Below are 16,754 nucleotides of genomic sequence, written 5' to 3' on the forward strand. Positions count from 1 at the left end.
TTCCCCCCCTCACCAGCATTCGGAGAGAGAGAGAGAGACGCCACCTCCCGGAAAGGTGAGTTGCTACGACTGGAAATCCAGCTTTGCTCCCAGGCTGGCAAAGAAATCCAGCCCCAGGATGCAGGCCTCACGGATTGGGGTCAGCCAGAATTTGTGTTGGAGTCGCCGGCCACCAACCTCCACCAGCAGCTGCTTGCTCCCCAGCATCCGCGTTTTCTCCCCAGTTACCGTCCTCAGGCTTAGCGAGGTAGTTCCCCAGGTTGCTTCTGGGATGGCGAGGGTCCCAGGGCGCAGCAAGGAAATGGTGGAGCCGGAATCAACTAAGCCCCAGCAGACCTGTCCCTCAATTAAGCAGGTGACTGAATACTTCATCGAACACGTACATCTTCTCCTGGGAGCGTTTGGAAGTCAGATCATTTGCGGCCAACACGGGTTCCGTCAGAACTACCATCTGAGCAAGAGAGAAAGATCTGCGTGTCACATATCATCACCCTCGGTGAATGTGAATTCTAAGACAAGGTGCATTGTAAAGGAACCACATTAGAGGCGAGCCTGGGCTGGCAGTAGCACTGTATTTTTGAACAAGGCATGTTAAACCTCACGTAGGTTTGTTTGTCCTGTAGTCTTGCCTACAGCTAAGTTCAGCTAATTAGACCTCAAAACAACTCGCTATCCATTTACTAACAGCAACTAAAATGCTTTGATAGTGAAAATCACCGAAAAGCATTGACACAAGCATTTATTGCAAAGCTGCATACAATATGATTGACAATGACCATTGCCAGCGTTTCGAGTCCGGTGTGGGTAGCTTGCCCAGAAGAATAGTGGGTTTCAAAGAGAAAGGGCGTGTGGTTCCATACCTTGTCGTTGCCTTTTTTAGCCACAATCGTGGCCAATTTCTTCGTCTCGGCATGGCTCAGAGGGTGAATTCTTACCGCCACCTTTCACAAAGACACACCAGCTCAGAACAGCAAAAAACAGTATCAGTGAATGAATTCATCAAAAAAGCTTCATAATTCTCCCCGTAATTTCAAAATTCAGCGCCTATAATACTACTAATAATAATACATCATTTATAACAATTTTTTCCCCTTCTGTTGATGTTTAAAACACACACTGCATAAAACCATACTTACGTTTTGCTCTTTGAATTCGAATCATGGCTCATTTATTAGTTACCACCTGCGATATGGATGTGTGGAGATTAATCGCATTCTGGTATCTGGCAGAGCAAGCTGTGAGATGCTTCTGGCTGTGTGACGTCATAAGCATCATCAGTGTTGCAATCAGCACCTGAGGACTCGATGTGTCGGCTGAGACCTTTCCGGTTCCGTCTCTTAAATATCTACGCAATGTTGTGCATGCTTAGTTTTTAAACAGGAAAACTCATAAGCAAACTTCATTTCCCAGCGGCAATTGTGTATTGACCTTCAAACTACAGGAATACTTTGGAATACTGGAAGGAAACTGCTGTAGTATATGTTAAACTAATGTTTACTAATGAAATATAAGACAAGTTTGTTTCCCAGTGGCAAGTTTAGTGTTGTACATAAACATTTCATGACCCATATTGTGTATGAATTGGTCAAATTTTGATAGAGTTGTGGTTAAGATGGATGTGAGGTCTTCAGTTACTCTTCTGTAACAAAAACAAATACAATTTACAAACTTCAGTGTTTTTGTCAAGTGGTTTTATTAATCTAAGCAAGCAATAATGCAACTATGCATTATTATTACTATGCAAAATATGGCCCACGGGCCGGATCCGGCCTGTTCGTTACCTCACTCCGGCCCGTTTTGACCTCCAGACTAAATCATAATTTTGAATAATATACACTCGCGTAGCTGTGAAAACTTTAATAAAATAATGTAAAAGTCCTCTTAGTATTCATTAGTATGTACTTTGAATGTGAACACACACAGTTCAGGGGACTTTTAATGTACTTAGTTGACACAGGCCCCTGATTGGTTGCTGTGATGCATTGCTATGGTTCAGCATGAGTGCGGGAAGTGATTTCACATTTTACCCGTACATTTACAATTGCAAAATGAGTTTATCTAAGAAGAGAAAAATAGACGCAGAACACACTGTGGACATCAAAATACTTCTTTACTGATGTCGCAGGAAAAGCTGTGTGCTTAGTTTGCAAAGAAATTGTAGCACTATTCACTTCGAGACACAACATGCAGCCAAATATGAGAACATGTCTTCGGAAGAGAAGGGTAGACAATCGCATGGTTGCACGAATGCAAAAGGAACAAAGCTTTTTCACAAGACTTTATTCAGCTCAGATGGAATTACCAGAACAAGCGATGTGGATTCTCACAAAATAGCAAGCCATTCTCAGAGGGAGAATTCATCAAGCAATGTTTGGTTGAATCTGCTGCAATATTGTGCACTGATAAGAAAGCGCTTTTTGAAGAACTTTCACTGTCAAGGCGTATGACGCGACATGTTGTAGAATTCTCTGAGAACTTGGAATAACAGTTGAAAGGTAGGGTAAACAATTGACCCTTGACGAGAGCTGTGATGTTAAAGACAGAGCCCGGCTGTTGATTTTCATACGAGGCATTACTACAGATTTTACCTTGACTGAAGAACTTGCGTCAGTGCAGTCAATGAGAAACACAACTACAGGCAAGGATTTATTGGACGAAGTTAAGTCTCAAAACTTGGACTGAGTTAGCAGAAATTGGCTGGTGCATTTCATTGTTCACCAGGAGGTTCTCTGCAAATGTGTTCTGAAACTTAGCCATGTTGTGGAGACAGTTACACTAGTGAACTTTATTCGACCAAGAGCATTACACTGCAGGCAATTTGTCTCTCTATTGGAGGAGTCCGAGACAGAGCACATGGATATTCCCTATCAAACAAATGTCTCATGGCTCAGTTTGGGGATGGTGCTGAAAAGAGCGTGGGACCTGAAATCAGAGATCGATTTCTTTTTGCCAATGACAGGAAAAGACATGGACTTCCCTCAACATAATGACGCAGACTGGCAGACTGATTTTGCGTTTGCCGTTGATGTCAAGGGTCTCCTGAATGAACTGAATTGTAAACTACAAGGAAGTTTTTTTTTTGCTCATGACATGTGCTCCCTTGTCAAAGCCTTTATGTCAAAGTTGCTACTTTGTTCCCCTCAAATTGAAGGCAAGAACTTCACACACCTTCTAACATTGCAACAGAAGGTGCTACTGTCTGTGCTCAAATGTAGATGAAGGAATTATCTGACAGGATAAACCATTAAAATCATCATGTTTATGGATCCTTATGAAATTCAAAGTCGTTTTTTCTTTTCTTCCTAGTGTAGTGTACCAGTTTTGAGAACACAAGGTAAATATAACTGTCTGCTATCATACTTTCAGGAAACTTTCCACAGCAGTTATGTTTTTTTTCCCCTTTCTTCTCGCATGTAAGTTTCTGTAGGCAGACAGGAAGCATTCACTCTCACCGGAGTCATAACTCCCAGGCAGGCTTGAGGCTTTTTGTGGGGCCACAGTTTAAAGCTCAGTGAAAAACCTGCCTTATTTTACTGGGAGTTTCTACACTTCGTAATTGATTCCTTTATTTTATTTTCATTCTAATGTTCTTACACTTGCCTTTTGTATATCACTTATATTCTGTTATCACGCTATGATATTATTCTGCTTCATTATCCTGTGAAGCACTAAACATATGATCAAGAACTTCGAGAGCATGTTTTTAGTCTATAAATCCACCATTTAAAATCCCACTGAACTCCTCAACTCTGTTATTGTTTCTGGAATGTTACACCTTTATGAGGGTTACCACTCCAGTTCTCTACCAATGTCATAAAGCCTTACCTCACTAATAATACATGATTTGCTTATTGAAATGTACAAATCCATTCAAATACCAGAGACCTGTATGGTTTTTGTGTAGAAAATGTAACTGCAAAGGCGCTGCCACTTCTAAAAATGCATCTTATTTTCCCTCTGGCTCTCTTCAGCTTTAAACTCTGATGCACCAACAAATCCAATGCACCAGAATAATTTATTTTAAGGTCTCTCATGAATTTCAAAGCCTTTGCATAGCTATGAAAGCAATGCTGCTGTAGCTGGAGCCCAGTACACTTATAAACCTTGTAGCTGGTGTGTTTCCTGAATGCATGAAATGGAAACAATACCAATATGTGAGGTCCATTCAAGGCAAAAATGCTGGAAAAACTGCATGAAAATCAACTGGTAACTGGTGCGTTAAGCTGTTCGAAAGCAGGTTAAAATAATAGTCCTTTGTATCTATATTTAATTAAGCAGAATATAACATTCATATACCTTTTATTTGCACAATCATTTGAAGAACGTGAACATGGAAACCGAAAGTGCACTTTGGTAAATTTTTTATTGAATCATTGATACTAGAGTACGCTTAAATTATGAATTCTAAACTTCGGATGACAGTTGTCCCATTTGAGTGTTTACAAATACTGTGTGTAATACAGACACACAACTCACCCCTTCAGATAACTCCATATGAATTTAATAATGAATGTCTTAAATAGTAAGCCATTGAGTTGCAGCTAAATCCTGGGGTGATTGATTTTACGGAAATCAAATCACATGCTTCGCCACATTGGTGTGGATGTTTTAATTTTTTGTTTTGGCATGCTCAGCAGGCCCTGTGCTGATGTGCATTGTTCCTGATAAGTGTTTTGCAGTACTTGCATGAAAGGGATGTTTCCAAATATAACTGCATAAAGAGCCGTAAGATCCCAGGAGCAGTTCTCCCGCTACATTAGGAAATTCATAGGCAAGGAAATTAATTTGCATTCATATGTGTTTGATCGGAGGCCAGAATGTGTCTATTATATATGGGGGGTCTTCGGAAACAGCAGGTGAAGTGATTTGCACTCTGTGCCTTCAAAGGCAAGTGAATATGCTGTTTGGCAGGTGTCACTGAACTGTCAGTGTGTCATATTCTCGGTCCAGCTGATGAGGCATGTGATCTTGAGATCTCCTTCATAATTTAAATGACACTCACAGCCTGCAGCTGGCAATGCCTGGGTTCGCCTGTAGGTGTCCCTTTGGGGCATTTTAGGATAGTTAAATACTTATTGGGGCAAATAAGCAGTGCCTGTATTATGTCATAGCATGTTCTATATTGTCATTTCAGAGCATGTTTATCGCAAGATGGGCTTGTTGTTTTTGGTGACACAATGTTTCACCCTGTATATCACAGCAGATGAGTTTTAAACTAGGAACTGAGAGTTAGTGTTTCAGTAGGCATGATAGCAGAGTAAAACAGAGATGCTGAATATAGATTGAATATATAACACACCTGCTGTTTTATTTACAAAAATCAGGTAATAATATAAATTACTTAGAAAAAGTTACATTTTCCTTTTTCCAATGTCTGACAGATATTAATGTTACATATTTATTCACCAGCTATATTGTTTATGTCCTGTATGACATTTTGTGGTCACATTTTTGTCCTCTTTTTAATATTCACCTTGAAATCCACGTGTTACTTCAGTTCATATACTCTCTGCTGCACTTTTCTTTAAAAAACAATACGAAGTCAGGAGACTTTCACTGCTGTCAATACGAAATGATGGCAAAGATGGAGCCCACACCTTCTTCAAATGTATACATCTCTGAGTTCTTATTAATGTCATAAAACCAAATGCATTAGAGAAAAAAATAAGATCTTATACAAATTTCATGGGTCTCTCTGTGTATGTATACAACATATATATGTATACTTATCATACAATAGAAGACTCCAAATGTATTCATACACATGATGAAATGTAATTTAAATGTATAATTATAACAATTTAAATAATTGTTTTATGTGTAACATTTTGTTATACACTATTGTAAACACTTGGCTATAAATCAAAATATCTGAACAAATATATAAAAGCTAAAAAGTATCTGCGATTTCATTTAGCAACCTATATGACACTGCATATTTAGGGTGACCAACCAGCTCTGAACACTTCTGTCATGCTGTATATGTGACATCCATGGCAACTGCTGAGTGTCCCTGCCCTCTTGTGGTTTGTATAGATATTGTACAACCCTTTAACAAACTCTTCTGTTCTGCAGTGGTTTCACCAGATCCTGTCAGACCTTCCCTTTTATGAAATATGGCCTCAACTACTGTGTTTTCCTCTCTTGAATGAACACAAATGCATAAAAACATACTCACAACTTGCTCTTTCATTACAAGCTAATTAAGACTACTCTGCCTGTAATAAGTAGTTACTTGTTATTAGATTGATTTATGCTTACCTCTTTAAAATGTTACTTGGCTTAACTCAACCCAATCTGCTCCACAAAGTCTTTCAAGTAATGTATTAATTATTACTTCACAGTTTATAATAAGACATGGGCCGGGATTAAATCAAAACTTTGACCCACCCGCTAATACAAAACTACAGAACTGTACTCAGTTGCGGCTTCATTTTTAGTATGATGCCACTTTCGTCTAATAATAAATGTAACTGCTATAATGTACAGGTTTGCAGTTTTTTATTAGCGGGTGGGTCAAAGTTTTGATTTAATGGTTAAGACACTAGATATGAGAAAGGAACAAGCCCGAATGGTGTTTTGGTATTAGGTTTTGTAGGTATTGAGAAAATCCTTATAAATTCAACTGCTGGTTAAAAAGAAACAAGCTCTCCTGCCAGTGTGCCAGTCTATTATTACCCTCCACTTTAAGCCATGCTGCTAATGAGAATAACTGTAAACAAACTACTTCCCTGATATAAATATGCACCAGTACCTTTATTAATAATAGTCACATGCACAATCAATTTCTACTATATTTTCCTATGTGAAATTCACTCTAAACATGTTGTCAATAATCCTTGTAGTAAATCAAACATGATTCAATATTCCAGGAAATAAATAAGGTTTCAATATTTGCGGCAACAATACAGCTTCAGTAATACTTTATTTCTGCTCTTCCAAGAGGTCTCATACTCACATCTCCAGCTCTTCATTTGAAATAAACTGAATTGCGCATAATCATCTTCATAAGCAATAGACAAACTACAACAGATTTATTCTATCCTGCAAAAACATATTATACTCTAAATGCAATTTGAGCAAAGACAATGACATTTGTTTTGAGTAATAAAACGGTTTATGGGAAAGGAACACAAGGAATATAGCATATGACCTGGGAAGTTGTAGTTATTAAATGTCTTTTTCGACAATCACACTTTCACCTCAATGTAGCTGAAATGTATTACATTTGAACTCGTGAGGCACAATTCTACAGCTTCATGCAAAATAAAGAAAAAGTCTTATTTCATGATGCACTTTAATCTGGGCGCTGTGTCTGAAAGGTGTGCAATGAAGTGCATCGTACTGCGGAACTGTCATAATTTAGCAGCAACTTCAGTAAGGAGCTTAGAGGAGTAATCACACCCAGGAGGGATTACCAGGGCTTGCTTTTGCCATGTATTTAATTTTCCACATTTTGTATTAATATAGCACTGACAGAATTGGAGTCACAAAATGGGGATTAAGACGACCTTTTCCTAATTAGTAAATGGTTTAAAGTTAAACTTTATATATAAACAACAAGATAAATACATACACACACAAATCTTGCTTCACGCAGAATAGTGGTTGAAAGGTCTTTATTTGTCGTAGTTTCTTCCAGTGAAAAGTCACAAATGATTAACACAGCTGGCATTAAACATTAACAAAAGAATTTACTGTTTTTTTTTTTCCTCCTTCTGGGAAGTTTTTCAGCCAGGTTAACCAGGAGGCCAACCCAGCTGACGGCCTCCAACAACATGGATGTGAATGTGGTACACAGTCTGCCCCCCGTCGGGCCCCTCATTCACAACCAGCCGGTAGCCATTGGGAAGGCCCACATCTGCCGCGCACTTCTTTGCCACGATCATCAGGTGTCCAAGAAGCTGGAAACACAGAGGTATGCTTAGAGCAACTTGCTTAGAGGAACCTGTCTGGGCGTGAGTAACAGAACCATTAATCTAATAACTTACAAAATGGCTTCCTAATATTAAAACTTTGTCTTACTATATGTGTGTATTAATCTGTTCAAAGGAAGATTTTCCATAGTCATAATATCCTAAAAGAAAATTCCACAGGATCTATTATGGTCTTGAAAATAAATAGTAAAAATCAATTTTGTCCTTATACTGGCCTTCAGTCTGCGTTATCGTTTCTTTCCAAGAGCTGCAGAACAGTGCACTCAGTAAAAACACGCCAGTCCTATAGAGTGCATGAGCTGCTCTCAAATCCAGCCTGTACCATTGCCAGCCTTGGGTACAAGATCCCAGGAGGCATTGCACAATTGGTCTGGCAAATATATTCACTTAAAACTTGCTTTTGGATATAAAATATAAAATATACAGAACATTCATGTTTAAAATGTGAAATATGAAGTTCTTCAAGGTTAAAATAGAGAGCATTAGTGACAAGCAAAACATTGTGGACCACAAAATAGACATTTCATAATGAAATTTAAAATAATAATAATAAAGCTTGGGCTACATTTCAGTCTTCTTCTCTTCTTGGATGTTTAATTTAAGTTGAACAATGAATTGATTTGATTGTACTTTGTTTTGACAGTACTACTCTTTAGTTCTGCAATACTAGCGTAACTCATGGTAATGGATATTCTAAACAGCAGTAAACAGCAGCCCCTGCTGGCAGACAAGATTCACTAGTGCTGAGAACTGAGGTGCTGAAGGGAAAAAGATCAAAACAAAAATCTAAAAAGTCTATTTGTAGCGTAAGAAGTGTAAGAGTTGGTTACACCCAAACATACTAGAATTTTAACTGCAGGTTTTAGACCAAGATGAAAAACTATTTCCTACAAACTAATTTGCTGCAAAATATCAAAATATGGCCGCCATTCCAAACAAACTGCCTGCCTGGAGTAACCCAAGACATAAAATACCATGAAAACCTTCTTACTGCTTGACAGAATCAAAAAACACAAAGCAGCGTACAAAACACGGGACGCAACTCCGGATTCAAGAGTTTTTATTTGACATTAGCTTCCACTAATCAAACAGGATGATGTGACTAAGAAGCCACATACATTCATGCTCTTGACACAAGTGATGATTGGCATGATCGGTTCTTTCAACATAAAGGTCATCTTTGTCACAGAGGTCAACCGGGGGGCCAGTGCAGCTGACGGCCTCCAAGAACGTGGATGTGTAGATGGAACACTTCCTGTCCCCCGTGCGGCCCATCGTTCAGAACCAGTCGGTACCCTTTGGCCAGGCCCACCTCAGCCGCACACTTCTTCGCCACAATCATTAAGTGTCCAAGAAGCTGAAAACACAAGAGTGCGCTAATAATGAAAACACCGCCTCCCTGTCTTCCTCCTGACGACGAAGGCAAAAATAAGCATTCGGGGTGCGATGCATACAACCACTGACTCATTTCACAATCCTCAGAATCGATTCATCTCCCTGCTGATCAAATTAGGCTACCGGAAATCACCGCCTTCCTAAATCAATCCCCGATTCTTTCTTTCCCGTCAAATTTTATCCAGCAGCCAGTAATATAAATGTCCCTGCTGAGTTTTTTAGCCACTAAACAAGGCAATATATGTGGGGTCTCCATCTGGAGACTACCTGCATGTGTATGTTTATCACTGCTTTTAATGTGACCCAATTCCTCTCTGCCATGTGTATAATATGCTCAAAGATTTGATTAATAGGAAACATTGTTCTAAACATATTCAAGCATCAAACTGAACAAATGCTGAAATACCACGAAAAACACTTGAAACGGGCAAAGCAACATTGCCGACAAAAATCAGATTTCTTTCAGATGTTCAGAAGCATAAAGCACACCCTTCCAATAGGCCCCTATTCAGCAGTTTTATCAGCCCCAGACACATTCTGAACTACTACTATTTGGATCTGTATTTAAAATCATAGGAATGCTTCAGAATATTTAAAATGCATTGTAAATATGGCAAAAAAATGCAAACATGGCACTGGCCCATGTAGAAGCTGTATGGTTTTTTTTTGGTAGTGAAGACATCACAATTGCATTTGTGCAATTTTAGCATTAAGTAGTTTGTATTTAAATGCTTTTGACCCTAAGTCTGTCCATCATACAAAGAATAGAATACAAATATAATTTAGCATATCTACCCCAAAAGTACAGTTTAAATTTTGAGTCCATCCTGTTTCAAACAAATCTGATTTTTTTTTTTTCCCCCGAAGGGTTTTTAATGTTCCTTAAATAAAAGGTATTTAAGATTTGTTTCCATCAAATTAAAAATTATGTAGTGGTACAAGTGGGATCTGACATTTTCAGTAATACAAAAAACACCCAACTCGGCGTCTTTCAAACAGTTGCGAAGGCTACAGCCAAATCAAACAGCTCTGACAGATCACAAAATGCAAAGCCAGGACTTGAGACCAGTGCTGCAGTGGGTGGGTCAATGTTTGGATGCAGCCCAGGTCTACGTCCAGTAAACCAGCGAGGCAAAGTCTATTCCTGACTGAGGCATGGTAGCAGCAACTGTATAGAGAAGGTCTATACCTGCCCCCACAAAGGCTAGGTGTAAATGTATGTTTTGAGAGAGAAACTGCCGAATCCAAGACTTCATGCAATTTAACTTACAGCGGCATCACTGTCCTCCGCTTTGGAGAGTTGGGGAATAGGCTTCTTGGGAACCACAAGGAAATGTGTGGGTGCTTGAGGTGCAATATCGTGAAAGGCTATACACTGAAACACAAAAGGACAACAACAACATCACAATTAGCTCAGCATTCTGATAATTACTACTAGTTTTTCAGGTCGGTTCTGTAACATACAGCAAAGTGACGGTTAGAATGAAGGTAAATCAACATTTTATTTGAGTATAATGTAATGTATTTGGTAACACACCCTCTGTCATATTAAGATGACAACTGCAGAGGGTTAAAGGGATTGCGAGTGTGACATATAAGGCATGCATCTGCAAGTGTAATAAAATAACTGGGCCTATCTCGAGTTGCAAGGCCATGCAGTCTCCTTCGCTGCAAAATCCTCATGGGATCCACAGACAGCCGCAATGACGTCACAGGTGACAGTTATAAATGTAACGTATTTATTTTAGAGAAATTACTCATTATTGACAGACTTCAATTATCACCGAGATCTAGGAGAATGTATTGCCATGCAAGCATCAGAGTATGTTCAGACACACTAGTATATACACGAATAAGGTTCACACACACCTGCTCATCCTCATAGAATATTTTCGCAGGGATCTCTTTACGGATGATTTTCCCGAAGATGGTGTCACCTCCGGGCTGAGCCGTCTGCGCCTTGGCGATTTCATCAGCCATCGCTCTCCCTCAGCCGCGCAGTGCCTCCGCCTCGACTCCCGGAGCTGCCTCGCACTGCCGCCAAGGCGCCGAGCGTCCTCCGGTCGCGTTCTTGTTGCGCTGCTTTCCCCAGTTCTGCGCAGATGTGCAGAATCCCAGCTCTCCCATTGGCGGAGCGGCGCAGATCCTCGCAGAACTGACGGATGTCTGCGCAACAAGAACGCGACCGCTCTGATTTCGGCCTCGACATACGATTGGCTCGGCGCTACATACGCCGTCAGCATTCTCTACACTGATTGGAGCACGTACCCATCAATCCAGCTCGTTCTGCCCCTACTTGATGCAGCTCCGTATAAGCGCACTCTCTGAATAGAAAGCACGCCTCCATTCATATAAATATATCTAATTATTCAAGCTTTTCAAGCATATTATGTAACGCTATAAGCTCTCACAAAGCTGTTGTAAGTTTGTAATGACGTTACGAGCTCTTTACAAGAGATTATATTTTGAAGTCACGCTTATATTCTGCACGTTACGGTAACCGAGTGTCATTCTTTAACATCTGTTTCTCTGATTGGTCGCTGAAGCAGGAAGAGGCGGGGAAAGCAGTGGCGTGAATTACCTGCAGAAAATTCAACATGGAATCGCGCATGAAGGTTAGTGTGTGTATTTGCCAATGCGATAGGCGTCTTCCCTGTGTCTGTTATTGTGGAATGGACTGTATTTGAATGATGCAATACTAGTATACAATGCATGTGTGAGTTATGTTAGCACTGGTCTTGTTTCCACTCTAACACGCTGTTGTGTTCCTGACGCAGGTTCTGCGGCTGTTCAAGACACTGCACAGGGCAAGACTGGATGTCTTCAAAGACGACACCAGCACCTTAGCAGGTATCGTAATTCTGATCTCTTTAAGCAAATGATGCTGTTATTTATCTGTTTGTTTGTTTGTTTTGGTCTATGCAGAATATGTACACTTCTGAAAACTGGTTACAGTGCTGCAGTCAAAAATCTCTGCTGCGTTTCAGTTCAATCTCTGTTTGTGCAGATCCTAGTTTAATCTTTAAAACTTTCTTCAAAGCTGCCAGACAAAAGATAAACGAAGAATTCAAGAAGAACAGAAATGAGACTTCTGTGGAAAACATCAATCAGGTACTAGTTTTACAATTTCTGATCGCTAATAAGACACTGATCAACAGCTGTTGAAAAACTACTTTGTGAAAGTGTTGAGTGTTTTATTTTGATATGTAACCAAAACATTTTTCAGATGATTAAAATGGGTTCAGATGTGGAAACCATACTTCGCAAAACTGTAATCCAGGGAGTTCATACGGCAGACAACAGGATAAGTAAGTAAAATGAGCTTTAATGTTACACACGAATAGTTAGTTGTGTTATTATCTTATTTAAATGCCTACGTTTGTATAATTTAATCTAAATCATTTTAGAAGACATCGAGCTTAATGCAAATCTAGTATAAACACAGACATTTTAATAGCAAACTTTGAAGGACTTGTTGACACTTCTTACATACTTTTTTCTTAGAACGTCAGCAATAATGTTTTTCTAGTGTGAAATAAGTACGCAGGGTTTCATGATATATATAAAAAACATTGAAAAAATCTTCTATATCCAACACCGAAACATAATTTGTATATGGCAAGGAAACCATAGTCTAAATTATGATTATACATACAGCTCTGAAAAAAATAAGAGACCACTTAACTTTGATTTCTGAATTTGGAGTGGTCTCAATTTTTTTCTATATATTTACTTGTATTTTTAGTGTCCTTTTCAATTGAATTATAAATAATGTCTCTAGAGAGAATAATAGACCTTCATATTTAAGCAAATTAAAAATGCAAGTTTTCACTCGGTTGTAATGTATTTTAATGTTGTGAACATGGTATAGAATATATTTTGAGGTTAATTATGTGATGTTTTGTTTTCTGTGTGTATATATTTTGTTTTCTTTCCTTCCACCAGCTCTTCGTGCCAGAGAGGAGCTCCTGTTGGACAATGTACCTTATTGTGATAACCCCAGGAAGAAGGAGGCATAAATCCAAACTTTGTGTTTTAAGACACTTTATGATGGTTTCCATATTCAAGTGGCATCAACCTTCATTTTCTGTTTTTAAACAGTCCGTTATGATATTGACTGGTCAGCATGGTGATGTTGCTCTCCATCGCTGAAGAGAAGGAGTGAACGCTGTCCCTGTGGACCGAACAAGGAGCTCCTTTCTTTGGATATAAATGATTGAGGCACCGTGCATATTCATTATGACATGTATATAAGTGAATATCCTGTGTAAAATGTACTATTTATCCATTCAGATGGTGTTTTTTTTTAAATCTAAGTAAATGTCTCTCCTAATGATGTATTTATAAATGTCTTATTAATGAAAACATTGATGTGTTTCCATTAGTCCTGCATATACAGCTTACTGTATATATTCATAAACATCATATACATACATTCAAATTATATATTTTTTGGTTCTCTAAGTTCACAAAGCTAGATGGTCTTCTGAACATATTGTAAAACCCACTGGATCCATCTGATGGATACATTTTGAAGATCAGTATATTTCTAACGCTGGATGAACGCTAGATGGCAGTGTTGACAAGGATGTCAAAATAACATAAATGGCAATATGGAAGGAGATCATATGTATGCAACACCACACTAAGTTCAAGTTGTAAAATGTAGCAGTATCTGTGGGCTGAGTGTTATAATTTTCGAAGGCTGTTATTAATACTGCACCACAGGCACAAGGTTGATGGGCCGAAATGAATGCTGCTCCACTGTATTGGACTGATCAGTTTAATTTGACAGAGCTCTATAAATTGAATGTCAAGATTTTGGCCACAAGTCATTTAAAAATGTGAAAAGGGTTGTTTTGTTTTAAAACATGGCACTGTTTGTTTTTGTAGTGTATAACTATGTGCAATCTTTTAACTTACAGTTAAAAGATTGGTCATAGTTATAAAATATAACAACTTACTTTAAATAAATGATGTGATGCAGATTTGAATGTTTAACTTTATAACAATCCCTCTCCCAAGGGACTCCTTGTCTTCAATAGTGCATAGTTGTGGGATTTTGGAAACATGTTTTAACGGTGTGAAAGCTTGTCTAAGTCAATGAGCTCTGTGAAAAAGAATTTTGTTAAAGAAAATCTTAACAGGCTTTATAAAGATGTAAGAGTCAGCACCATATGCATTCAATTAACTGCAGCAACTGATTATCTCCCTTCAGTTCCTTTAATATAGTTTCTGTAGATATCTAGTTTGAGTCATCTTCCAGACATGCTGTTTTGATCCGTTGCCACGTACTGCAGGGTTACTGTCAAAGCCTCTAATCTTCATTGTTGGTGTGTCTCTGATGCAATTACTGTATAATAAAAAAATAAGTCAAAAATATACATTAAAAAATGACTGATACATATATTTTTGAAATGTTTATAATCAGAAAAGATATATAATTTGGGTTGTTTCAGTACAATGCAAACATGTCATTAACAAACTAAATGTTACAAACTTGCTTTTGCTGTGTTATTTTAATATTTACATCACACATTTGTACTACATAGTAATAAAGTGTGAAGATTGAATTATATGTTTGTTTTGTAATGCAGTTAAATATTAAGAGTTACAGTCTGAGTCTTGTTTTACTGTTCACAGTTTATTTTCACAGCTGTCCTTTGGTCTTACAGTTAGTTCAGCAGACATAGTATAGCTAAGAATATCTGATGAATGTTTAATTTTTGTACATGTTACTCTGAAGTTGCTTTTCCCCTTTGAGATCTCAACCGAAGAGTTGTGTCCAGTTAATTAACTTCTCAATGACCTCATTATCAATATAATTATTCTGTTTTCCTCTTTTTTTTGCTTTTTTTAATGTAAAAGCTGAACTGATAATTTACATCCTGTTTTGGACATAAAATCGGTAGCATCAATTGGCAGAGGTTAGAAATATCAGTCAGTAAAGCAGAATGTTCAGGAAAAGTGTGCAACAGTGTCTCTGTCCAAAATACTTCACTAATGATCAAAATAATAGTCGTCTGTCTGAAATACTTTCCTAATGGTCTCAATAATATATGCTTCATTGTTTAATTCCCTGGCTATTTCCACCCAAGTAAATCCTTCCAGAAGCTACTTTGCTGTGATAGTGATTTTGTAAACAAATGAAAAATTGCAAAAATATCATAATATGAGGACGCAAACTTTGTCGCTCCATTAGTATAGGCATCTGAAAGTAGAACATTTATTTGATCCATTAAGCAGGGTTGTGCAACTACAGCTCTATTGTCCATCACCTTTCAGATGTAATTTATGGTCAGCGGCCAGATGAGTCTGCAGGCAGGAAAGTCATTTGCGGTGCAGTATTTTGTAGACTAGAATCAGAAGGACTCCAATCTTCTGTTCCTCAGTTAGCCTGAATTTTGTTCCTCTTCCACTGTTGATTAATTGCCTTTTTCCCCCAGTCAGCATATGTCAAACTCTGGCATCTTGTTCAGCATTTGCTAAGTCAGCGATATACAACCATTGTGTAAAGGGATTTATACAGACCTTCTAAATCTAAATCTGAACTATCATCCTGGTGTACTGATGACAAAATACTTAAGCACTCTCTTAAATTGTTGAAAAGTTCATCTACAATAACATGATTCTATATAACTTGTAACTTGTTGTTTAAATGAATAACAGATATATCCATTATTTACACCAGAATTGATATTATACTTGATTAAACTATGTATATTTGCACAATCTTTGAGATATTTTTTCTGTAATAATGGCCTGACTCAAAAGCATGCCAATACATTAATTGTATTGTATTAATTCAGATTAATTAATTGTACAAATGACACAATTATTATCTCCCAAACATAAAAATGTTAATTTCTATATAATTTACATATAGCCAGTTTGTTTGTTGCGATCTTAAGAGGATCCAGATCTAAATTAACTCATTTGAAATCATAAATGTGTCACAAAACAAGAAGACATATTGTTGGGTAAGTGTGAAGGACCATGGTGTCTTCTGAGAAGTGAAATGCTTTTTTTTCCTCAGACAGGAATTCCAAGAAAAAAGAAGCATCAGGGATTTAAAGTTCACTAGGGCAGCCCCAATCAAATCCTTGTTCTGAAGCTTAATGTCATCAAATGTTTTACCACATGCAGTTAAATCACTATCAATGTTGGCTGGATAGATAAAAGGTCAGAATAACTACATTAATAAGTCATGGCAATGCAGTTGGTTCTTGTTTGCTGTTTTTGGTTTGAAACACTGAACAATATCCATCCCTTAAAAAAAAAAAAGACTAACCATTTTCTGAGGCAACTCCAAACTTAACTATATATGTGTCCTTGGCAATCAGCATTAACAAAGTGTTGCAAACAAATATTTCTAAAATAGTGCACTTCATTGTTATGTGCCCAGCAGCAGTTTACAGCTGC

At 38.0% G+C, this 16,754-nt stretch overlaps 2 protein-coding genes across 3 annotated transcripts; one reads left to right on the forward strand and one right to left on the reverse strand.

Moving 5' to 3' along the window:
• Positions 1-7,602: 7,602 nt before the first annotated feature.
• Positions 7,603-11,392, reverse strand: hint1 (histidine triad nucleotide binding protein 1). Of its 2 annotated transcripts, none has more exons than XM_066711369.1 (3): positions 11,202-11,391; positions 10,603-10,707; positions 7,603-7,904 (listed from the first exon to the last, which is right to left on the reverse strand). In XM_066711369.1, exons 1-3 carry the CDS (start codon positions 11,310-11,312, stop codon positions 7,740-7,742), a joined length of 381 nt encoding a protein of 126 aa, XP_066567466.1. In that variant the 5' UTR covers positions 11,313-11,391; the 3' UTR covers positions 7,603-7,739. The 2 variants fall into 2 exon arrangements, with proteins under 2 accessions (XP_066567466.1, XP_066567468.1); XM_066711371.1 differs by lacking the exon at positions 7,603-7,904 and adding an exon at positions 8,981-9,294 and having other exon boundaries at positions 11,202-11,392.
• Positions 11,393-11,841: 449 nt separating this feature from the next.
• Positions 11,842-14,910, forward strand: lyrm7 (LYR motif containing 7). Its single transcript, XM_066711372.1, has 5 exons — positions 11,842-11,947; positions 12,110-12,182; positions 12,373-12,443; positions 12,559-12,640; positions 13,278-14,910. Exons 1-5 carry the CDS (start codon positions 11,930-11,932, stop codon positions 13,349-13,351), a joined length of 318 nt encoding a protein of 105 aa, XP_066567469.1. The 5' UTR covers positions 11,842-11,929; the 3' UTR covers positions 13,352-14,910.
• Positions 14,911-16,754: the final 1,844 nt, after the last annotated feature.

Source organism: Amia ocellicauda, chromosome 8 (assembly GCF_036373705.1).
Source record: "Amia ocellicauda isolate fAmiCal2 chromosome 8, fAmiCal2.hap1, whole genome shotgun sequence".
NCBI classification, from domain to species: Eukaryota; Metazoa; Chordata; class Actinopteri; order Amiiformes; family Amiidae; genus Amia; species Amia ocellicauda.

What these genes read in the sequence shown, in the direction of transcription:
- hint1 (XM_066711369.1), bottom strand. Translation starts at nt 11,312, where the DNA reads ATGGCTGATGAAATCGCCAAGGCGCAGACGGCTCAGCCCGGAGGTGAC. An exon ending in TATTCTATGAGGATGAGCAG is followed by an intron (nt 10,708 to 11,201) that starts GTGTGTGTGAAC and finishes TTTGTGTTTCAG; the next exon opens with TGTATAGCCTTTCACGATAT. An exon ending in CGGAGGACAGTGATGCCGCT is followed by an intron (nt 7,905 to 10,602) that starts GTAAGTTAAATT and finishes CTGTGTTTCCAG; the next exon opens with CTTCTTGGACACCTGATGAT.
- lyrm7 (XM_066711372.1), top strand. An exon ending in CGACACCAGCACCTTAGCAG is followed by an intron (nt 12,183 to 12,372) that starts GTATCGTAATTC and finishes CTTTCTTCAAAG; the next exon opens with CTGCCAGACAAAAGATAAAC. An exon ending in TACGGCAGACAACAGGATAA is followed by an intron (nt 12,641 to 13,277) that starts GTAAGTAAAATG and finishes TCCTTCCACCAG; the next exon opens with CTCTTCGTGCCAGAGAGGAG.